At 40.6% G+C, this 24080-nt stretch overlaps 1 protein-coding gene across 1 annotated transcript in view; it reads left to right on the top strand.

Moving 5' to 3' along the window:
- Positions 1–23861, top strand: part of ubr2 (ubiquitin protein ligase E3 component n-recognin 2) — a 33396-nt gene extending 9535 nt beyond the window's left edge. Inside the window, exons 7-46 of the mRNA XM_058060273.1 lie at positions 221–283; positions 362–482; positions 603–710; positions 872–960; positions 1090–1188; positions 2640–2803; positions 4036–4135; positions 4215–4343; positions 5340–5523; positions 5786–5847; positions 6608–6718; positions 6831–6896; positions 7383–7499; positions 7591–7654; positions 7746–7870; positions 8923–8975; positions 9939–10041; positions 10113–10161; positions 11119–11273; positions 11452–11554; positions 11635–11744; positions 12356–12439; positions 12517–12698; positions 12807–13018; positions 13094–13187; positions 13333–13494; positions 14042–14130; positions 14231–14282; positions 14374–14522; positions 14602–14657; positions 15259–15355; positions 15662–15729; positions 18259–18397; positions 18484–18574; positions 18945–19072; positions 19567–19675; positions 20566–20700; positions 20793–20963; positions 22351–22452; positions 22534–23861. Coding sequence (XP_057916256.1) covers positions 221–283; positions 362–482; positions 603–710; positions 872–960; positions 1090–1188; positions 2640–2803; positions 4036–4135; positions 4215–4343; positions 5340–5523; positions 5786–5847; positions 6608–6718; positions 6831–6896; positions 7383–7499; positions 7591–7654; positions 7746–7870; positions 8923–8975; positions 9939–10041; positions 10113–10161; positions 11119–11273; positions 11452–11554; positions 11635–11744; positions 12356–12439; positions 12517–12698; positions 12807–13018; positions 13094–13187; positions 13333–13494; positions 14042–14130; positions 14231–14282; positions 14374–14522; positions 14602–14657; positions 15259–15355; positions 15662–15729; positions 18259–18397; positions 18484–18574; positions 18945–19072; positions 19567–19675; positions 20566–20700; positions 20793–20963; positions 22351–22452; positions 22534–22675 — 4437 coding nt within the window. The 3' untranslated portion in view covers positions 22676–23861. The remainder of the gene's footprint in view (positions 1–220; positions 284–361; positions 483–602; positions 711–871; positions 961–1089; positions 1189–2639; positions 2804–4035; positions 4136–4214; positions 4344–5339; positions 5524–5785; positions 5848–6607; positions 6719–6830; positions 6897–7382; positions 7500–7590; positions 7655–7745; positions 7871–8922; positions 8976–9938; positions 10042–10112; positions 10162–11118; positions 11274–11451; positions 11555–11634; positions 11745–12355; positions 12440–12516; positions 12699–12806; positions 13019–13093; positions 13188–13332; positions 13495–14041; positions 14131–14230; positions 14283–14373; positions 14523–14601; positions 14658–15258; positions 15356–15661; positions 15730–18258; positions 18398–18483; positions 18575–18944; positions 19073–19566; positions 19676–20565; positions 20701–20792; positions 20964–22350; positions 22453–22533) is intronic.
- Positions 23862–24080: the final 219 nt, after the last annotated feature.

Here is a 24080-nt window from a genome sequence, read left to right as displayed (position 1 = left end):
ATTGTAATGATTGTAATGTTTCATGCAGATATAAATCTACTAAAATCTTACTTGGGGCTCTTTATAGCATACTCTCATTCAGACCTTTTGTGTGCTGTTTTATATATGTAGTTAAAAAGACATCTGTGATTTATGGGGAGTGTATTAGTGGCACTAGTAGTGGTAACAACCACTGGAATTGCACTATTAATGCCAAAATGTATTTTATTTTTATTTACAGGGCAGAAAGTCAGTTCGATATGGAGATTTTCTTTTTTGTGAACAAGCCAAGACTGTAATAGTAGTAAGTTTCAGGATTTTTCATCTACACAGTTGACAACCGACCTGTTGTTTAAGTTTTGCAAATTTGCCAACTCTACAGAGGAACACCAGCCGCCAATCAAAGCCTCTAAGAGTTCAGGTGATGCACTCATCTGTTGTCGCTCACCAGTGTTTCGCACTGAAAGCTCTCAGCTGGTTGGGACAAATCATCCAGTATTCAGGTATGTCTTGATTTGACTGATGCATGTGCTTTTATGTACAGTGGTACCTTGGTTTTTGTTGGATTCCGGTTTTGAGAAAAACATAGCACGATAAACAAAGTATGTATGCGTGTGTTTCAGATGGGTTGAGAAGGATCCTCTGTCAGGTGGGACTGGAGGAAGGTCCAGAAGGAGAAAATTCATCACTTGTTGACCGTTTGATGCTCAATGACTCCAAGATGTGGAAAGGTTTTTAATTTATTTTTTTTTTTCAATTTTATGACACTTAACTCTTTTTATCAGATTTGTGAACAACTGGGAGTCACCTGCTGGTGTCCCAAGGTTATTTGCTTTACCTTTCCCAGGAACAGTTTTAAGTATAAGTGTTGTTTTTTTCATCCCCTGTGAAGGCGCAAGGAACATCTACCACCAGCTGCTAATGAATAGCCTCCTAATGGACCTTAAATACAAAAAGGTCTTTGCTATCCAGTTTGCCAAGGTAATATACTATATATTATAGTATGTCAACATGAAATGGATTTCACTGACTTTAGTCGTTGGGAATATAATTAATTATTTTACAGTTTGGTTTGTGATTGCTGTTTCAAAATCAGTTGTCTCTTTTTAGAACTACAGACGCCTCCAAACTGATTTTATGGAGGATGACCATGAGAGGGTGGTGTCAGTGACCTCATTGTCTGTGCAACTTTTCACTGTTCCAACCATGGTGAGTTTTCTTATGACTCACACTTATTTTGATCATATTCATTTACGTTCCACCTGCTTTAACCTAGTGGCTGGAGCAGGGACAGGAAAACCACGTCTTCTTCGTACCGTTGGTTTTCATATTTCATATTTTGTGTTTTTGTATTTGATTGCAAACATGTTGAGTGGATATGATGTTTTATAGTTCGGAATTCAAATTATAAATCCAAAATCCTATCCATCGATACATCGTCCGGCCGATATTTGCGGATATCTTGACTTGAATCGGTATCGGCCGATATGCACGTGGGTTCGCCGATGTATTTTTCCGCCGCATGATTTACAGACAGGCATCCTCCGGGCAGCTCTGTGTTGCCGGAGGACCCTGCAACACACGCAGTCGCGGTACCCCTCCCACACTGCAATAGTGGTGAATCAAACAAGGGTACGTTTTCAACTTATAATTAGCCTCTAACAGTTAAACTTAGTTGAAATATTGCCACCTGCTTTGAAATAGGAAACATGAACGCCAAGTGCATGCAATATATGTGCTTGAAAATATAGTTTAGTTTGTGGGTCTGAAAAACAGGAATACTGCTGAATGCTTCATCTTTACCTGCCATTGTAATTAGGGAGCTGTTGATGTAGTTGGAGGCTAATATGTACAGCTGTTACCAACACCGCTTTAATATCAATGTTTTCAATTCAGTCCCATGGTGTTTGTAAGAGTTTCATTCAGCGAACGCCGGGTTGAAGTTAAATGCGTGTCGTGTTATTATATGCTCTCTCCGCACGCACACACACACAGAACGAATTGGAGCAGCCGTGTCTGCTTATCAGAGGTATTCAGCGTGCACACACAAATTTTAATGATGAGAGAAATGTTTTATATATCGTACTAAATTGTGTCGGTGTGATGTGTTTGTGTGTGTTGAGGCGGGGGGGTCTGCCTCTCACTGCGGAGGAGCAGTCCTCACATCGATGATAATAAATATTTGTTTAAACTTGAAACCTGTAATATTTGTTATCATTGTCATTTTTTCATGTAAATTGAGGCAGCAAAAGCAGTGTCAGCCACAAATATCGGCCCAAGCAAAATCGGCCATCGGCGAAGGGTGATGGAAAAAAGTCGGCATTGGCCCGAAAAAATCCATACCGGTCGATCCCTAATTTGCGTACAATGTGAGTGTCTTATTCAATATCATGAATAAGAGTATGAATATGAATAAGAAATTAAATCCGTTTTGGCACTCGTCTGTCATTACACCCTGGTGTAAAGTATCCATCCATCTACTTCTGACCTAGCACTCGGGTGTCAACCATCTCATGCACCAGTGATTCCCTTTCCCAGTAAACAAGAAAATAAACTAAAAGGCTAATCTACTCGTCAAACTAGAAAGAAAATCTAAAGCAAAAGTGCAACCGAACAGGGGTAGCAGATGTTGATCATGTAGAGCATGTGGTGTGTTCCAGGCACGGATGCTAATGGTGAAAGAGAACCTGATGACCACTATCATCAGGACATTTGTAGATCACCTCCGTCACAGAGATCTGCAGGGACGCTTTCAGTTTGACCGCTACACTGCCCAGCAGGCCTTCAAATTTGGACGAGTCCAGAGCCTCATTGGAGACCTCAAGTAACTACTTTTGTCATTTACTGTATGCTAACATTGGATGACTCTTTGTCTGCCCCTTATGCTACAATGGAACCCCTTTAAGGCCACACGCTGGAAGAGTGGCTAGCATGTTGTCAGGACATCGGAAAACCTGCGTTCGAATCTCCGCTTGGGCATATCTGTGTGGACTTTTCATGTTCTCCCAGTGTGTGCGTGGGTTTTCTCCACATTTAAAAAACATGCATATAAGGTTAGGTTGATTGGCGTCTTTAAATTGTCCATAGGTGTGAATGGTTGTTTGTCTATATGTGACCTGCGATTGGCAGACGACCAGTCCAGGGTGTACCCCGCCTCTTGCCCAAAATCAGCTGAGATAGGCTCCAGCATAACCCTAGTGAGGATAAGCAGCATAGAAGGAGGGATGGATGACTGGGACCTGTTTAAGTCAACCCCGCCTAAATCGACTAAGTCCTGGTTCACCAGGTACTTCTTATTACTAAAAAGTTCAAGCCGTTTTGCTCTAAAGCTGTAAACAGTTTCAATTGCTACATACAACTATTGAAAAACTTCAATTTCTATAGAAAATGTGTCACTTTGTTGACATGTATAGTAGTATTGTCAACGTCATCATTATCGCTTGTATATGTTTGCACAAGAGATTGCAAGCTTGCATGGCAGTTGCTCATACAACACTGTTGAAGTGTGATTAAAATATTGTTTCTATTAGAGACGAGTGTTAGGCAAATAGATTTGCAAACGTGTGGTATCTTTTAGCTTGATCTGCATTTTCAGTATGTTTGAAATTGTACATCCTGCCGTTGATCTTTCTGTTCATAAAATACAGTACAAATTGAAAAACTGTGATTAATCAGATATGTGATATTTTACAGCCCTAATAAAAACAAATTACGAATAGTGACAGAAGCTGTCACTTACCTTCAAAGCATAGGCATGGAATCAAAGGTACTTTTTTTTAATTTGTGGTCGATTTCTCAGCTGTTCTTTCATGCCCAATGTTGCACTAATGGAAAAAGATTATGCCAACAAACTGCTGGGGGTTTAAAAATATTTTATGCTCCGCAGTATCACAAGTAATTATGGAGGAATGTCTATTTTTAATAACCACTTTTGTAAATGTGAGTCAGTCTGAGGGATGTCGACTTAAACTGGTGCCACTGCTCAAACATGAGACCAGCACTAACCACCTCCAAGATTGTCTGAGTGACCACAGCCAAACTGTTTTCTACGTCCAGGTATGTCTTAATCAGTCGACCCTCTGAGTGGAGTGATGAGCTCAGAGAGAAGTTTCTGGATGGTCTGGATGCTTTTCTGGAGCTTCTTAAGTGTATGCAGGTAATAAGGTGCTCTGCTTTTGCAGACCCAACATGACACTTGTCCTTATTAAGACTGTACTAAGCTCTTTTGTCTTCAGGGCATGGACCCTGTAGTTCGACAAGTGGGGCAGCACATAGAGATGGAGCCCGAGTGGGAGGCTGCATTCACCCTGCAGATGAAACTAACTCACATCATTTCAATGATCCAGGAGTGGTGCTCTACTGATGTGAGACAGCATGAAAACACACATTACATATTAACCATATATTATGTACCTGTACCAGTGACGTGCAATGAGGTTCATTGCTGGTGAGACACTCGCTACTTTGGAGTTTTTCTAATACTCCAGAAAAATAATACTGGTTAATACTGGTTGCTCATTAAGATGATAACCAAATTGGTAAAATGTGGAAGGACATCAGCACCACCTTCCAGCTCACGCATGCCTGACCCCTACAGGATGCAGAAGTACTGCAAGTGCCTACTGTATGACATTTCTACGTATTTCATTGTCTGATTCACATGAATAATGATGTCGCACTTGTATTACCAACTTATACATGCTGCAGAAAGTCATGGTGTATTGTAAATGTTTCTGGAAGTTTCTGACAAACAGAAACTTAAAGTTGTTTGGTAACACAAATGAGTACTGTGGATCCCCGCACATTCAGCATTTGCATCACTGCAAATTTGCGGGTCTTGGTTTAAAAAAAAAAAAAAATATATATATATATATATATATATTCCCCTCAGAAGCCTTTATTTTTTCATGATAGCAAACCATAAAATACCACTTTCCTAAGAGAAGGGTCATGCTCTGCTTCAAAATCTCACAGTACGTGTTGGAATTCATGTTTTCCTCAATTAACCGCAGCTCCCCAGTTCCGACAGCACTCATGCATTCCCAGACCACGATGCTTCCACCACCATGCTTGGCTATACGAAAAACAGTTACCCCGTTGAGGCTCCTCTGAGGCCGCCGGAAGCATTCCGAAAGAAAGATTGACAACTAAATATTTAATTCATAATATATATATATATCTGATGCGTATCGTTTCTCATTTAAGTGCTGCTCCTCATTAAGCATGTGATACTTAAATGGTCCAAAAACGGAAGCTGTGACCATGAATGTGTCCCACGTTCAGCCTGTGGTCCCCAAAAGCATTTGGCCAGTGTTGTTCTACTTTAACAGAATTAATGTTAATTTCTTCCATTGTGTCAGGAGCGTGTGCTGATTGAGGCCTACAGGAAGTGTTTGAGCGCTGTCAGTCAGTGTCACAGTGGCCTCCCAGATGGTGAACAGCCAATCAGCTTGAATCTGGCTGGTCACTGTGTGGAGACTTTCCGGTACCAAGTGTCTCAGGACAAAGTGTCCATCCACCTCCCTGTCTGCAGACTGCTTGCAGGTGAACACACACAAGACACATAGGTTACTTCCAAAGGAATGAATGCAAAAAGCGCTACTTCATAGCGATTCTTTTGGAAGTCGCCTTATTCATGAGTGAATATTATTTTTCTGCATGCACTTTTAATAGAAAGTTATATGTCTGTATGACATTAACACCAATCAGTATGGAGTCAGAGTTTAATGGGATAGAGCATGTTGATCCATGCAAACAACGTGTCTTGGTTTGGACACATGTCAATCTGATGTTTTGTCCTCCCTAGGTCTCCATGTTCTCCTCAGCAGGACAGAAGTTGCTTCTCGCCTCCCTGAACAGCTTCCATTGGTGGGTAGGAGTGCACGATTCACTTTCTAGAAATGAAAAAAAGGATTTCAAGTAGTCCATTAAGTTACAAACATGATACACTCGCTCACTTGACAGTACTTCCATGCAGGCAATAGATATGTGAAAGAAAAGTCAGTCAGCCATGCTATTGCTGTTGAATGATAACAGTCGAGCCTCACTGTTGGCATTCGCTGTCAATGGGTATAATCAGGGCAGGGCATCAGGCATAGGACACCAAAAAGTAGCTAGATTTCTTGTTATCTTGAGATCTGAATACAGTACTCGCTACATTGGCAACACAGATCCCTCTTACTTCGTCTTCATTTTACCATTGAAAATGAATGGGCATGAATGGGAATTCGTGACCTTAAAGAGCAGTGCAGCAATGCCTTATGGGAATTTAAGAGCAGTGCTACAATGCATTATGGCAATTAGTAATACAATTACAGAGCCTATGACTATGAACATTCTGCTGAAGCAATTGTAGGTGTATAGCTCAGTTAGTAGAGCACCTGGTTCTTTTGTACTAGGCTACTTTATGTGGAAGTACAAATAAAAATAGATTACAGAATTGCAGAATTATTTGGCGTACATTCCACTCCGTAAAACTACATCATTTTGGATTATGACAAATTTGCTAATGTTTGCTCAAACTCCAATTGCATTGAAACACCACACAATCAATGCTTTTTAAAATGTAATGATAATCTTGATGATCATCTTCCAGTCTTAATCCGTGTCGATCTGTGTCTGCCTTCAGGGGGAACTCAGCCCACCCCTCCTGATTGAACTCCCCTTGCGATGCCTGGTCCTCTGTGCCCAGGTGCTTGCTGGGATGTGGAGAAGGAATGGTTTCTCCTTAATAAACCAAGTGAGCTGATATTCAGTTTTCAACACAATCAGAGGGGAATCTGTAGTGAGTCCATCATTGTCCAGTGTCTTTTAGTAAAACTGGAATGCCTACGTCTGTTTGTATGTTTTAGATTTATTATTACCACAATGTCAAGTGCAGAGTGGAGATGTTCGACAAAGACGTCATCATGTTGCAGGTACAAATCACATCATGATTGGCTCCTGTCAAATAAAGAGCTACATGGTCCTCAGATATTTGTATGTGCCACAATGTGCCTTTCTATAACGTGGACATGTACGGTTTATATATGTACAAATATTTTCTCTATAAATTTAGTGGGTGCGTATTATTCACCGGAAATTACGGTACATCTTTTGCGCACCACCACCATGTTACCAATAGAGGTTTTGTGGAAAAAATCCACTGCATAAAAATTGCCAGAAACTTTAATTGAAAATATATAATAGAATATTCTAATAGAATAAAATAGAAAATAAAATAGCTAGCTTTCAAAGCTGCTGTTTTGTAGTTAGATCATAGAAATCTAGTTTATGACCTTCATTTTAGATATTTAATCTTGCTTTGATCTTTTTTGTATCATATTGACTCGACTGATGTGTCTACTGACACAGAATTCTGTTGTTTTGCTTTCTTGTGTCTTTGTTGCTGTTTGTTACCATAGGCTGGAGCATCCATGATGGATCCAAACCACTTCCTGATGATTGTGCTAAGTCGTTTTGAACTTTTCCACATTTTCAGTTCTGCAGACTGCAGAAAAAGATACAGAGAGACCAATAAGGTTGGTTGAGACTCTTAACAATTTAATACTGCTTATATTAATAGCATTATGTCTGCTGATTTATCTTTCCGCCTCTTGACGTTTTGTTTAGGATCTGGTCCAGCAGAACAATACCCTTATTGAGGAGATGCTACACTTAATCATCATCCTGATTGGTGCATTTTTGTTTTTTCTGTTAACCACTTAACCTTTTGGAGCTACACATGCTAAGATGTGGTATTCCTTGTTTGTATTTTTGTTGGTCAGGTGAACGTTACGTAGCCGGCGTTGGCCAAGTGGAGCCATTTGACGAGGTCAGAAGAGAAATCATCCACCAGTTGTCAATCAGACCAATGGCTCATAGTGAGCTGGTGAAAGCTCTACCGGAGAATGTAAGACTCTCTTTCACCTTTTTAATGACTGATGTTTGTCATACCACTTTTTACTATCACCGACACATGCAGCACAGTGGAGTCACAGAATGACTGGAATCTGTCAAGAATCACTTCTTGACAGATATAAATCCACTGCAATCCAACTTTATTTGTAAAGCACTTTTAAAAACAACCACAGTGGACCAAAGTGCTGTACAGAATAATATAAAACATGAAAGCGCAGCTGGTATATCGAAAACATTTTAAAATAAGATGAGAAAAAAATTTAAAAAAATATGGCCAGCATAAACGACCATAAGAACAAAGAAGAACAAGAATACACCAACAAAGTCAAATAATGTCAAAGTCCAAAGAAAATAAGTGAATTTTCAGCAAGAATTTAAGAACAGACAGGGAAGAGGAGGCCTGTTTAATTTGCAATGACAAATCATTCCACTTACATTCTGCTTACATGTTCTGTTTGGGACTGTTAGAAACAGCTGATCAGCTGACATGAGTGAGCAGGGCTGCCTATAGGGAGCTGTAGTAGCGGCTCAGAGAGGTGGGGCGGGGCCTAGGCTGTTGAGGGATTAAAAAAAATTAAAACAAATCCTGTAATGTAGGGGCAGCCAGTGGAGTGAAGCCTGAAAATGGGTATAGCAGTACATGTAATCATAATATCAGAACCCCCAACATATTTGTAGGGGAAACTTCGTAGACTGAAGAAATTGCAGAAAAATTGAGTGCATGTTTTGGCTGCAACCAACATAAATAATATTGGTTCAATCTCAACTCGACTGCAGTCTAACATAAAATACAACAACTCTCACGTTGTGATGAGAAAAAAATCTAGCACCCAACAGTACAGGACGCTGGCATCAAAAGCGACATTCAGAATATACAGACGAGATTTAGTCAAATCCTCATCGGTTTTCCAAACTATACCTAGCTAAACAACACTGCTTGGTGGAAAAGTGTGTAACAATTTGAGTTGAATCTATATTCACATTTTTCTTCAACCTACATACTTTGAGAGTCCGACTGTTTTATTTCTGACTGTTTCCTCTTAGGGGAACAAGGAGACTGGTCTAGAGCGTGTCATCGACAGTGTTGCTTCGTTCAAGTGAGTGAAGATTAAATGTATTGCAGTGATGGTCCATTGGCTTGAAACTATCAGCAATGAGGAACTGTGGCAATTTTTGTAATTAGAGCATAGATTCACGACCTTCCTAATATTTTTTTTTTTACATTAATAGAGCCCTTTAGCTGTGAAATAATTTCTTATAGTCACCTTTACTTGTAATATTCAATATAGGAGACAATAAGAGTAAATAAGCCATTTAAGACATAAATAACACTTGTGCTTGTGTGTTCATATAAATGTATTCCTTAGGGGACCTGAAATAGGCGGACAGAAAGTGATGTTGAGGAGTGGGGAGTGAGAGTTGAGTTTCAGCTTTGTGTGGGTAATGGCCGCAAAAGTAGTCCATGTTATTATTAGGGATTTTTATTGTGGCTTATTGTGCCTGTTGATGATTCAAACCAGGAACAAAAGCCTGTTACATCTCACTGAACATTACAGTAACACTACTGATACTAGTGTAGATTACATTAACTCAACATTAAACATTACATTACATTAACTCAACATCTGAATGCATCTTTTGAATGCCATATTTGTGTATTTTAGTTTATTTAACCATTTTAATGCTTAAAATGCTTGATTTAGAAATATATAAAATGTGTTTAAATATGCGCATTTTTCTAGCTATTAGGCCGTATCCAACCGTTAAACAGCATGATTTATAATGTATTTTTGAAAAACCGTGATAGAGTGAAGCCACAAAATTCGAACCGTGATATGGCGAGGGTTGATTTCATATGCATTGAGCTGGTACCCATGGGGAAACAGGGAAGAGAGGTTGCCCACAGAGCTTCTGATGTTATGACCTCCAGGCTGAAAGGATAAGAATGAGAGGTGTGATGGAATGTGATGGCTGCAGGATGCTTGTTGACTGTCTGAAGTCCCTGAAGGGGTAACTGGCATCAATGATGATGAGTAATTTAAGTCTACCTCAATTTAAAGGAAGCCAGGTGTGACAGGTCGTGGACTTTATGAGCTGCGACCTGAGTGGAACAAGCACTTCAACCTCTATTTTTATCACTACAGCAGAGCCGACCAATCTAAGGTACTCAAATAAACACCACCATCACACACGCACACACGCTTTGTTTTGACGACGCTGTGATGTATGTACAGGCAGAGGAGGCTCAGAGAAAGCTGAGGAGACAGAGTGGAGATGACACAGGTGAATACACCAGTGACAAGATATGTGTCACAGAGGACAACATCAGTTGTATGTGATTGGGAAGAACGGAATGTAGGGGAATAACTGTACACTACTATTTCGGCTCGGTACATACCTCGGTTTTAGTCACAGTTTGGTTTCATTTTTAATAATGCAAAATGACACAAAATATAAAATATCCAGAAAAAATGTCAAACAATATAAAAGAAAACATAAAATACAGTGTTGTTTTTTTGTAAATGAACAAAATATGTGTCTGTCCGTGGACGCACAGCGGCATGGAGTGTCCGACATTCATGCACCTTTCTCGGTCAGGGCGGGCGGCTCCTCCTGGCCATCGCTGTGGTTCTACCCACCTCCATGGACACGCGTAGACATAGAGTATCCAACATTAAATGCACCTTGCTTCTTTCGCTGTACACAGTGGTTCTCCTGGGCACGATAGCCATAGGTGCTATAGGAAGCCACTGCGGCCATCTTGCAATCAAAGTGAGTGGTCTGCACCGGCCTTGTACGATGCTCACATACATACGTCCCGGGTGAGTGACACATACGACAGCTTTAGCCTGTGGTAACCCTTAGTCGGGATGTACTGTTTGGGGGGGTGTAAATTAAAAGTTTATACAATCTTCCTTTAATATTATTGGGAGACTTCTGCTCATTAAAGACTGCTGCACTGTATTTAGACACCTGGTACAGGAGTTGTATTGTACCATGTCTGGATCGAAAAATCTGATTACAAACGTACTGTTACACACCTAATAGAATACGACTCAAATCAGGAGTAATGTAAAAAAATATGCTGACACATTGATTTACTACTTCAACAGTATGAAACCTTTCAAGGACATTAAACATGTTGTCCAATTGATGACACTTGTCTGCAGATTATTTTTCCTGTATACAACTTTCATTTTTTTTTTTCATCTAAAGATGGTGTTTGTGTTTGTTCCTCAGCCCTTCCTCCACCAGCACCCCCCCCTCTTTGTCCCTTGTTTGCTAGTCTAGTGAACTTGCTACAGTGTGATGTGCTTTTGGGTGTGGAGGGTGCAGTGCTGCAGTGGGCAATGGAACCTAAGGGGGGAGGCTGGACAGAGTCCATGCTGCAGAGGGTGAGACACATTTTAACTCTACCAGTCCCGACACATGTAGAAACAAGTTACAAATACAAGTGAACACTTCTTAGACTTTAAATGCTGTGTAGTTTATCAACTAAATAATATTTTCTCAATACAGCAAAATACAACCATGAAACCAAAGGTAGTCAATTTTGTTGTGGACTTTATGTAGGTGCTCCATCTGGTAGGCATGGCTCTGCTGGAGGAGCAGCAACAGCTGGAAAACAACAATGGCGAAGATGACATCACCTTCAACTACACTTCTAAAATCACACGTCAGTACCCCATGACTCCAATATTATGATATTTGCCTATTATTTTATAGCAATACAACAACGTGCATACTTATTTTTAGGTCCAGGTGAAGCTCCAAGTACTTCAGGAAGTGTCCTGGCTTTGCTTGAGAGTCTTCAGAATGCTCCTCATCTGGAGGTCCACAAAGACATGATCACTTGGATTCTCAAGGTACAGTGTGCTGACTGGGGGTGTACTCAAACATTCGTACCAAGATTGACTTGGCTGCGGCTTCCCCCACTGGCCTGCTCTCACACTGAGCATTTGTGCCGTGGCCCCTTTGTTTGTCCCATCACTTCTATTCTTTGCTTCATATTGGGTTTCTGAAACCCTGATAAAGTCATCTTGTGTGTGTCATGAAGTGCAGTGATACCTTAAAGTTTGATATCCCTAAAAGTTTACAATCAAACACAACAATGCAGCTCATTTTAGTGTGTATACTAATGTATGGTGGCAAATGGTGGTATACTATGAGTGGCAAATAAACAGTCAGTGAGATGCCATAAAAGCCAAGAGAGTCTTCCACTAAATTCATATAACATTGAATGATAAAATATAAGTTTAAAAACATTGCTTCAACACTTTTATGGTGGCAACAGTTTATACAGTTGCTCCAATTTTGCATGAAAAATGCTTTAATTCTAATTAGTTACATGTTACATAGCAATTTGTATATGTTATATGTAACACCGCTTTTGAATTAAAATTAAAGTGTCTTTTTCTGCCAAAGCTGTTGCCTCCTCTGTGGGTTATTTTGTGTTTTAAATGTTGATTGTTTGCAGATGGTGGCAAACATCAAAACAATTAGAGAACGTACATCCTCCACCTCCGCGGTTACCATCAGCCATGGACATGGGCTGGAGGAGGTGAAACTCAATAACACCTGCCTTACTTTCATGCTTTTACCTCTTAATTATTGGCTGCATTTGTTTTCCTCCTACAGGTGATACGGGACAAAGACAAAGCAGAGAGGAAGAGGAAGGCAGAGATGGCTCGACTGCGAAGGGAAAAGATAATGGCTCAGATGTCTGAAATGCAGAAGCATTTCATCAACGAGAACAAAGAACTTTTCCAGCAAACTCTAGCGGAGCTCGAGGCATCCACATCCGCAGATGCGGAGCACAGGTGTGTCGTTATGTTTAGGGGGCCTTAAGATATAGCTCACACTTTGACTCTATAGGCAGTTGTCAAAGTAACATTTGGCCAAATTTGATGCTATTTTGCCATTCCCAGTGTGTCCAGTTTGGAAGCGTCCTGTACATCTCAGGTCTGCGTCGGTCCCGCAAGGGTTGGGAGAGGAGCTGAACGGCGTCAGCTGGTCACCTGTATACTGTGCCAGGAGGAACAGGAGGTCAAATGTAGTGGCAAGGCCATGGTGTTGGCAGCATTTGTCCAGAAATCAACCGTCTTGTCCAAAAAACGCTGCTGCTCTTTGCCCAATGCAGGTGTGCTTGATTCCCCCCTTTCACTGAGACAGGCATTTAGGATTGCTAATTGGAATGTATGATATCGTGTTTCAGAGCAACATGACCCTCTGTTCATGCATCCTGACCTGTCAATGGGTATTCATACAGCCAGCTGTGGACACATCATGCATGCCACCTGCTGGCAGAGGTGAGTCACATGATTAGAACTATTCTCTACACTGTTTGGCATTCCTGTCCACCACATGTCGCTTCTGGAGTGTGTTCTGCATCGTGAATAGGGGCAGAACAATGCAGTCATTTGATGAACACCTACACCGAATCCTTGTATTCAGGTACTTTGAAGCGGTGCAGCTCAAGGAGCAGAGGCGGCAGCAGCGTTTGCGAGGTCACACTAGCTACGATGTGGAGAATGGAGAGTTCCTGTGTCCACTGTGCGAGTGTCTTAGCAACACAGTCATCCCCCTGCTGCCACACGCACAAACACCTGACCATAGGTACAACTAAACACATCATTTGCATATTCTTTTTGTCGTCCGGTTAACTATGTACTGTAGGTAGGCGGCCCTCACTTTACGGTGTTTCGTGTAACGGCATTTTGTGGTTATGAACCCACTCCCATAAATTACCACAACCCAGCACAGCACCAAGGTTATGTTTTTGTGTGTTCAAAATAACTTTCAAAGTTCTGAATGGATTTGGATGTAATTTTCAGGAATCGTCAGAAATAGGATATGGAAGAACTGATAAAAATTCCTGGATCCAGGAATGTTTTTCAGGATTCTTTAACATTATGAGATTATGAGATAATTTTTGGCATTTGCAAATAACAAATTTAAAACGAAAAGTATAAGAGAAAGAGTAGAAGTGAAAAATTTCTTCCAGAATTGTGACAATCAAGATGATTTGTCATTGCTGAATACACACTCTGGGGAACAGTAGTGACCTGTTGAGCAGGACATATTAAATAATCATCAAAAATGACACAACAATCTGATCATTTGTTAATATAATTTTTGAATAGTAATCCACTATCTCTTTCAGTGTTGATCACCCGAGTCTGGATGTGTGGCTGAAGACAACCAATCAGCAGGTTGCAGCACTGCTCCACTTCCATAAAAAAGGGTCCAGTGGTCAGTGAAACCATCAGTCATTTAAATTAATGTAAAGACTGCTCCATTCTGTTTGTGTTATGTTATGTTATTTCTCATGTCTGTGTTTACATGAGTATAGAAGGTGGGGATCCTCCTATTCCAGAAGGATTCAGACTTGATTTCACTCCACTGTGAGTCAGCATCCATTTTGTCGAAATATTAATAATCCAGTCACCCTTTGGGGAAAAACTCATCACTGATGACACTCATTATCTCGCTTAGAAACCCATTTTCCAGCAGTATCATTGAGATGATAACAACGTTCAGCATGTCAACCTACAAGGTGGGACTGAAGGTGAATCCCAATGAACAAGACCATAGAGTCCCTGTGCTGAGTTGGTCCACTTGTGCCTACACCATCCAAGCAATAGGTATACATACACACCCCCCTAGACCAGAGGTCAGTGACACATTCTTTTATAAATGTCTACTTGACATGTCCACTTACAGAACGCCTATTAATGGATGAAGAGAAGCCTTTATTCGGAGGTTTACCCTGCAGACAGGTAACATAATGACTTTAAAATGATTTTACTTATGGAGTCCTGCATAGGTCTATTTTTTAATAGCTGGCTCTGACTTGGCACTTCGATACTTATACCAAGCAGCTTGCATTTATTTTTTTACCATTTGTACCGGAAACAACCATAAAACTCACCCCAGTCATCCTGACGGGGGCACTTAGGCACTCTTTTTCCAGGTGGTTTATTTGTCAACCGAAACCTGGAACACCTAAGGGTTCAAACACACAATTAAAAAGGAAAAACATTTAATTTACAGGCACCTTTCTTGACAATTACACTTTCCAAGATCCAAACAAAAACATCGGTGGATGAAATCAACCTACTGTATTATGAAGCAATGTGTAGTTTGTGAGTAGGACATCTTAAACTGATGAATTTTCAATGTAGATTGGAAGAGACCTGAAATCAATTTGTCACCGCCATAGTATGCACTGTTAACCAGTGTCTGGTGGTTATCTACTGCACTGTTTTTGTTATTTCTTAGAGACCCCATGTCTGGTATAAGGACATTGTATAAGTCCGAGCCCCATTATTTGTCAATCTTATAAATCATGTCTGTCCTTGCTGTGATTGTGTGTTGCAGGACGACTGCTTGAGCTCCATCACCAGGTTCAGTTCAGCTTGTTGGAGATCAGCTTCACCACAAACGGTCCACACACACTTCATCAGATTGTTTGCAGGTGCATACATCTGGCTGTTTTTTGTCAAAAACACAACACAAACCAGTGTTTCCATCTCAGTTTTCAGCTTTGGGAGTGGGGGGGCACAATGTAGGTTGTTCATGAAATAACCTGATGATTAGACATGTTTTCTAGGTATTTGAAATATACTTTTAATTACTTTTGTTGTAATGCGCTATATAGAAAATAAAATTGACTACTACTACTAGTACTACTACTTGGGTTTGGCAGTGGATACACAAGTGCTTAAATTTGATTAGCAACAGAGTAATCTTTTGTATTTGTCTGTTTCTGTCTCTTGTGTAGCTCTGGTTCAATGTCCCCAAATAGAAACCACTCCAAGCATCCTGGATATTGACATGTTCCACGTTCTGGTGAGTTAGAGCCACTTTACATACACCACAAATCCACTTTATATTCCATTCGTATTTTAATCATAACAAAAGTAGATACACTCCTGAGCGAAATTGTCCAAAGTGGGCCCAATTAGAGATTTTCCTTCTCCGTTGCCATGTGATTTGTTCCAAGGTGTTCCAAGGTCTTGGGTGTGAATGAGTAGCAGGTGTGTTTAAGGGGAATTGCACTTTTTGGGGAATTTTGTCCATCACTCACAATCCTTATATGAAACATGAACACATACTTTGTATGAAAAAGTTTGGGAACCCCTGGTAATTTCCAAGATTTTCCTTTTATAAATCACTGGTTGTTGGGTTTAGCAATTTCAGTTAAATATATTATATAGCAGATGAACACAGTGATAGATGAGAAGTGAAATGAGTATTAAGTATGCAATAATTATTTAAACAAAAGTAGGCAGGTGCATACATTTGGTAGATCCTTTTTAGTAGATCCTCCTTTTGCAGAACTAAGTAATTCCTGTAGCTTCCAATGAAGGTCTAGATTCTGTCAAAGGTATTTTTGACAATTCTTCTTTCCAAAACATCTCCAGTTGTGTCAGGGTTGATGGTTTCCAAGCATGGACAGCCTACTTTAAATCACACCACAGATTTTCTATAATATTTCCTCACTATGTTCCTCAGGATGGAACCTGACAGCTGAATTCTCTGAGGTAGCTTTTTGCATCCTTCCCCTAGAAATATGAAATAAATATGTTGAACAATATTTGCTTTCCGGTCATTTGACAGTTATTTTTTCTAACACCAAGCTTTGTGACGTCAGTACAACCTGGACCTTCCCTTATATGGGCATGCCAAGATATGCTGTAGACCAGGGGTGCTCATTAAGTCGATCGCGAGCTACCGGTCGATCGCGGAGGTGGTACTGGTCGATCGCTGGTCGATCGCGGCGTGACATTAAAAAAATATCATCCCAGCATCAATGCCGTCACTTGATTGATATACAGGGCAGCCATTCAGATGACAACAGAATGTTGCCCTTCGGGTGACCAATCAAATCAAACAACGTCTCCAAGTGCAGCAGAACTTACGATGTCAGCCTATCATCCATCCCCGTTACTTGATTGACATACAGGACAACCAATCAGATGACAAGCGTAAACAACGATGCAAAGTGCTAAGCTAGTCGGCGAATTGCGAGATTTTAAAGCCCTCGCTAAAGTTTATGGTCACTAAAATGAGTGAAGGAGCTGGACCAAGTAAAAAGGCAAAAACTGGACCAAGTAAAAAGGCAAAAAACATATCACTTCCATACGGATATTATCCATGACTGATAAACATTTGGAAGTGTGCTTGAGGCTGGCTATCAGCAGCTACTGTCCGGACTATGCATCCCTGGCTGGTTCAATTCAGTGCAAGTCATCAAGGTAAACTCAGGTAATTACAAAAAATGTTAATAGTTAATTATGTGTGTTTTGCAATATTGGCTCATTTGGTTATGTAAGGTACATCAACATACATTGTACGTACAAATAATCCTTAATACATTTGAAAATAAACAGATGTTTTGCATTTTTGTAGTGGGTAGATCATTTTGACTCGGTCATTTTAAAAGTAGCTCGCATGCTGAAAAAGTGTGAGCACCCCTGCTGTAGACCTACCCCCCAGAGATGGGGGGGAGCCCCATCTCTGCTACGCACTGTTTACGGTGTTAGGAATGGCTCCCAGGAAATATTGATCTGGGTCTAACGAGCATCAGGCAGAAGTGATTGGAGTTGTTTGATTCCTGGCCAGCAAGAGAAATATATTTTCATTTGTCAGCAGCATTTCACATGGGACTCTTCTATGAACATGGGCTGGACTATTCGCCAAACCTTTGCTGAAGCCCGACTTCTTTCCAACATCAAGTGGTCGTGTCGCAGAGACAGAAGAGCAAAAAGCTACTACTGAACGTTAGATACCTGCATGTCCCTGGTGATTGTCATTGAATGTAGATACTGTACATGGCTTCCTAATTCCAGTCCTTTTTTGAGATGATAAAATGTTATTGAATGTAATCCTTCCAACGTCTTTGCGGGTTTCCTTGTTGTCATGGAAATGTGATGACTTGGTCAAACAAGTCTTGAGACCTAAAATCTATCCAGGATGCCGTGCCTCTATGGGGCTCTAGTACTAGTGAACTCCATGCCCAAGAGAGTTAAGGCAAATAATGACACTTTGGGGTGTAATTTGCATATTTTCATTTTGTGTGTGTACTTACTGTTGTTGCCAGCAGTATGTTGCGTTATTTTGAGGGGAGTAGAAAGATGAACGATACACTATTATACAAACTGTACACTGACTATTTTATATGTATCAAAGTGTTATTTCTTCAGTGTTGCCCTATTAAAAAATATCAGAGAAAATTATATACTGGAAATTAAATATATGCAGAAAGCTGTCCACCATTTGTTGGTTCCAAAAAGAGGACATGCTCTGAGGAAAAGGGAGTCTCTATCCCATTTTTTCCTATCACAATTAACTCATGAGTCTTTTTACTTTTTTCAGGTTTACTCTGTGTTGTCCTACACCTCTGTACACAGTCTGGACCAATCAGGACGAAATGTGATTGACTCAGCTCACGTCCACCTCCTTCACCTCATCACTGTGGCTCACGTGGTTCAGGTCCTGCTCACCTCGACCACAGGTACCTCACTCAAATCACTATTATCTGTATCTGTGTTTGGAAACCTACCTGCCAGGTAACCTTCTTAACCTTCTTATCCTCGGTAGAAGAGGTATGTATGGAACAGGACAGTGGGGGATCCGAGGAGGAGGACCTTGCCTGCCAGCTCTACAACACACTGAGGAAACACCTCAACGGGTCAGTCCACATAATCCCTGATATTCAGGCAAACATGAATACACACCTGATTAAAATTTAAGAGCAGTTGAAAAATTGCAAGAATTTACGTTTTGCACTGTTGGATCTTAGGTGTATTGCAAACATCTATACAATTGAAATAAGCTGTTCATCAGCTGATCAAAAATTCCAGACTATATATATAAAAAAAAAAAAACAGAATTTGAATTGCTTACTCAAATATTTTTGTCTCACTCCCATTTCTTCTTTTTGCAATTTGAAACTCTATGAAGAACCTCTTGTACATTCGTGCAATTTTTAAACTAGTCTTAAAATTTCAATCAGCAGTGTATGTCTCCAACTCTAATCATTACTCTGTGTGTGTTTTTAGCGTTTTACCTGAAGTAGCGTCCTGGCAACTGTGGCGTTGTGTTAAAGCTGGCGTCTTGCCGTTCCTCCGAGCCGCTGCTCTGTTCTTTCATTACCTGAACTCTACAGCGCCACCAGCAGACCTACAGGGTAAAACATTAGTAACATCATACAGTCGGCTACTTATGTCGATCACCTCATTACGTCCAGGTGTTCTTATTAGCTCATTGGCATTACATGTATGTTGACTTTTGGGGTGTGATGAAATATCGATACATTGAACTATTACACTTGCACTGGATTGATACAGGCTGCACGGCTGCACGAACATTCCGGTAACGTTACTGACACCTGCTTTACTGACCAGTCTACATCTTTGAATGTGTTATTTTAGTTCATTTAGTATTTTTATGCTTGGGGAATGGTGAATTTGGGGAAGACAATATGTAAAATGTGCTTAAAATGTCACATTTGACCCAATAGTCCTGGCCCAGGCTAGATGACAAGAGGGTTCATTCTGCATCTGTGTGCGCATTCTATAAGTGGAATGAACGGAGACAGTGGGCTCTCTCTCATATCACTACTGTAGCTGCAGTCCACTCTACCATGCAGTTGATTTGAATTGATACATTGTAATTGTGCAGGAACAGGACCTGGTCAGTGGGAGGCCCTGTGTAGCTACCTCAGTCTGCCCTCCAACCTGCTGCAGCTCTACCACAGCCAACAACCCTTGCTGGAGCCGCTTATACACAGGTAACAGTGTACGGTATATCTGTATGTTCCTCTGAAACAGGGCACAATAAACATATTCCATTGAGACCATACAGAAAATATGAATGCTTGATTCGCTACCAAAGATGTATTTAAGCGTTTTTATTCAACCCGACCGCTCGATCCCAAGAAATGTACTCCTTCGTCCCGACAGTCAACACTTGCTAAGGCGTTTGGTCGGCAAATATAAATAAAACAGTGCCAAAATGCTTGGCTACATTGCAAAAACATACACACATACAGGCATCTTCCGTGTTGAGCTAATGTACACGGTGCAGTAGTTCAAATGCAAATGACACCTCTTGTGACTAAAATGAGTTTAAAAAATAGTCCCAAAAATGTTGCAATAATATTGAATATCAACAATACTTTGACCAGCAAAATTTGATATTGTGGCAAGCCTAGTTGAAATGATAAAAAATGGCCAGCTTTTGAAAAATGTTTGCGATTAAAGAGTAACTTAACAATATGCTACAAACAATCAAATGTAGGTCCAGATACATAACAAACAAAAAATCATGTTAGATTTGCATTAGAGGTTAGGCTATCACTACAATATGCCACAGGGCATTAACATAAACATAACATAACATAAACTTATAGGCAACTTACAGAAGTGAGGATTGTCTTACAAAAGTACGATACGCGAGCACATGACAAACATGCGTTGCAGTGATCCGCTTCATTCACCACCACCTGAGCTCACTGACAAAACCAAGCAGTCAGAGAAATGTAGTACTTGAAGTGCAAAGTGAAGCATTCTGTAAAGACCTTGGCATGTAAAATTGTGGCCTTTTTAACAACGGTACATCTTACCTATATTATCACATATTTAGAAATTATTTTCAGAGAAAAAACTGTGTGTATTGCAGTTGGTGTGCTCATCCAGCCGTCAGACAGACACTGCAGGGGAGTGCCGTCATGGTCAGGTTTCCCAGGGAGTCCAACAGATTGATCGACCTGCCTGAAGATTACAGTGTCCTCATTAACCAGGCATCCAGCTTTACGTCAGTACACACACCTTTGTTAGGCATACTGTGTACATGTTTGTAAATTATTTATCCACCTTAGTGAGTTTTTTGTTGTCCTACCTGTACAGGTGTCCCCGGTCAGGTGGAGACAAGTCCCGTGCGCCCACTTTGTGTCTGGTCTGTGGTTCCATGCTGTGTTCTCAGAGTTACTGCTGTCAGACTGAGGTGGACGGCGAGGATGTCGGTGCCTGCACCGCCCACACCTTTACGTGTGGCGCTGGCCTCGGCCTCTTCCTCAGGTACCACACACCTCATAGCAAATAACACTGTTACTGTGACAAACTTGAAACTTCCAGGATATAGCTTCCTCCAAATAGGTAAGCTAGCTCAGTTCAAAAAGCTCAATTATTGTAAAAGCCATTTATTGATTTGAATGTGTCAGCTTAAGTTCATAATCATGAAAATTGCTACTATACTCATGTCAGCATGTAAGCAATGCTAACATTAGCATGCCAGCCTAGCATGATGCAAAGTGCAAAGTGTATGTGTCTACACATGAAAAAGGATAAAAAAGCTACTAAGCTAATATTAGCATGCTAGCAATACAAACATGTTAACATTTGCACGCTAGCACCTAGCATGGCAGTGGTGTTTATACGTATATGTGTCTATACATGAAAATAGCAAAATAGTATGCTAAAACCTAGCGTGATGTACCAGGAAGGTTAAATGTCCTCAACGACCTACCCATTTTGCACATTATGCACAAATGTTGAAAATGATATTATCTTGCAATGTTAAATAATTTAAAAAAAATCCTGGATCCCCAAAATGTATTCAGTTCTTCCATAAAGAATTTCCAACAATCCCTGAAAATTGCATCCAAATCCATTCCGAACTTTTGAGCACAGACAAAGATATAAGCGCTGGCAAAAACCTCAGTACTGTGTTTGCGCTGTGCTTGACTGAGGTAAAGTATTATATAATACAGTATAAATAAAGTAACAAATAAAAATCAGTATATTCACTGACAGACTTGAAATTCATTCATTCATTTTCTACCGCTTATCCTCACAAGGGTCGCGTGCTGGAGCCTAGCCCAGCTGTCTTTGGGCGAGAGGTGGCGTACACCCTGGACTGGTGACTAGCCAATCACAGGGCATATATAAACAACCATTCACATTAATACCTGGACAATTTGGGGTCGCCAATTGGGAATGTGGGAGGAAACCAGGGTCCTCGGAGAAAACCCCCGCACGGAGAGAACATGCAAACTCCACACAGAGATGGCCGAGGGTGGAATCGAACTCTCCTAGCTGTGTGACCTGCACGCTAACCACTCATCCACCGTGCAACACTTTTTTAAAATTAATAAATGTTATTTTGTGTACTTCAAAGTACATTTGTGGTATCAAGCGCAAAACGTCCATCTTCCATCATTTTCCATTTGGTGATGCCTCCCCTGGTTATTAAGATTAAGATTGGCTTCCTTTTTGGCTTCGCACCCGACCCCGCCCACTTGCGAGTGATGGATACCAGAAGGCGTTCAGTTATTCAGCTTCCTGCCAACAGCTTTCAGGGATTTTTTTTTCCAGAATTTTGAAGACTTGAAGAAATCTTTTATAAGTGAAGTCTATTTGCTGCAATGGTTGCTGTTTGTAATGAGTGTGTGTTTTGTGTTTTCAGAGTGAGAGAGAGTCAGGTTCTGTTTGTGGCAGGTAAAACAAAGGGCTGCTTCTATCCTCCTCCATACCTGGACGACTACGGAGAGACGGATCAGGGTCTCAAGTCAGTGTTTAAGCCTGCTTAGCACGTAGTGATTTTGTCGTCATGGATTGTCTTCATGCTGCGTTTGTGTGTCGTGTACAGGCGGGGGAATCCCCTGCATCTATGTCCGGAGCGCTACAGGAAGATTGAGCGTCTGTGGCGTCAGCACGGCATCGCCGAGGTCATTGGTCACGCTCAAGAGGCTAATCAGACGCTGGTCGCGATAGACTGGCAGCACTTGTGATATCCTTTTTGGCTTCGCACCCGACCCCGCCCACTTGCGAGTGATGGATACCAGAAGGCGTTCAGCTATTCAGCTTCCTGCCGACAGCTTTCAGGGATTTTTTTTTCCAGAATTTTGAAGACTTTAAGAAATCTTTTCTTATCTAAGCGAGACATGATGATGGTTGTTAGTGACAACTGTGTGGCTTTTCACATGAATGTACAGTCAACACAACCTCTATGTCATCAAAACATAACATTGATATTTAAAGGCCTTAAACCGTTTTTCTATTGGCTCAGCATATTGCAAAAATAACATCTTTATTAAAGACATGTATTATGAGTTATGTTTTGTTCAGATAGCTTTGCAAATACAGTGAAACCCCATTATGTTGACAACCCCTCTATTTTATGTCCACCGAGCCATCAAGTCCCAGGACATACGACAACAGCAACGACTGTCAACTTGAAATAAAAATAAAAATGCTGCTGGAGGTTCAAAAATCCTTGCTGGTCTCCTTTCATCACCAGGAAATGTGCAAGCTAGCAGACCAGTCCAGTCAACCAGTCCGAGGGGGCGTCAACATAAACGTGTTCCACCGTACAGACCTACAATGGGTCGCTTTTATCTTCTTTAGCGTATAAAATATATCACATATTCTTGTGGCTGTGGTGAAGGTTTGGACACACCTGCCTTCAACTGTCATTCAGAGGATGCGAACAAACCCAAGTAGCAGAGATTCAGGTGTTACTTGTTTCTAATCACATATCAAGGTCATATCAAACTTTTGACTGACATCGTCGTTCACCTTTTATTGAAGGGTTGCTGTGACTTTCTCTACAGGTGTGAATACTTCATCTTTTGAAAGGCTTAGTGTGTTTCGCTGGTTTCCACCGCTATTTTGTTTTTAAAACTTCTCAATCTATTCTGATTATTTTTACTGGAGAAAGTGGAAACCAGTGTTACTTTTTATGTGTTAATCTATCTTTTTTTTGGTCGAAAATTCAAACTTTCCCATAAAAGGAGATTTTATGTCAGATTTTGATGTAAAGGATTTTTTTAAGTGTTCCCACCTCTGCACAGCATGTTGCATAGTCACCCCCTCTTCTTTCACCACGTTGGACTTGTCAATATGTGAATTCTTGTATAAATGAGTATATTATGTACAAAATGTATAAGAATAGCAAACAATAAAAACTTGAAAACAGCTCTGGTAATATGTTTTCATTTTTAATATTGATACACAACTGTTAAGGTAATGTAATGTACACCAACCAATTTTATTCCACACAGATATCGATATCAATGATCTGGTTCTTGAGTCAGCATCATTTGTGGTAATGTACATCATTAACAGGATCACAGTGGAAAGGAACTCAGATCTTAAATACGTACAAAGACTAATTCTCATAGAAGTACTTAATTG

This window comes from Doryrhamphus excisus, chromosome 21, assembly GCF_030265055.1.
Source record: "Doryrhamphus excisus isolate RoL2022-K1 chromosome 21, RoL_Dexc_1.0, whole genome shotgun sequence".
Classification (NCBI taxonomy): domain Eukaryota; kingdom Metazoa; phylum Chordata; class Actinopteri; order Syngnathiformes; family Syngnathidae; genus Doryrhamphus; species Doryrhamphus excisus.
Note: the sequence above shows the minus strand (reverse complement) of the source record. Positions and strands in the feature narration are given on the sequence as shown.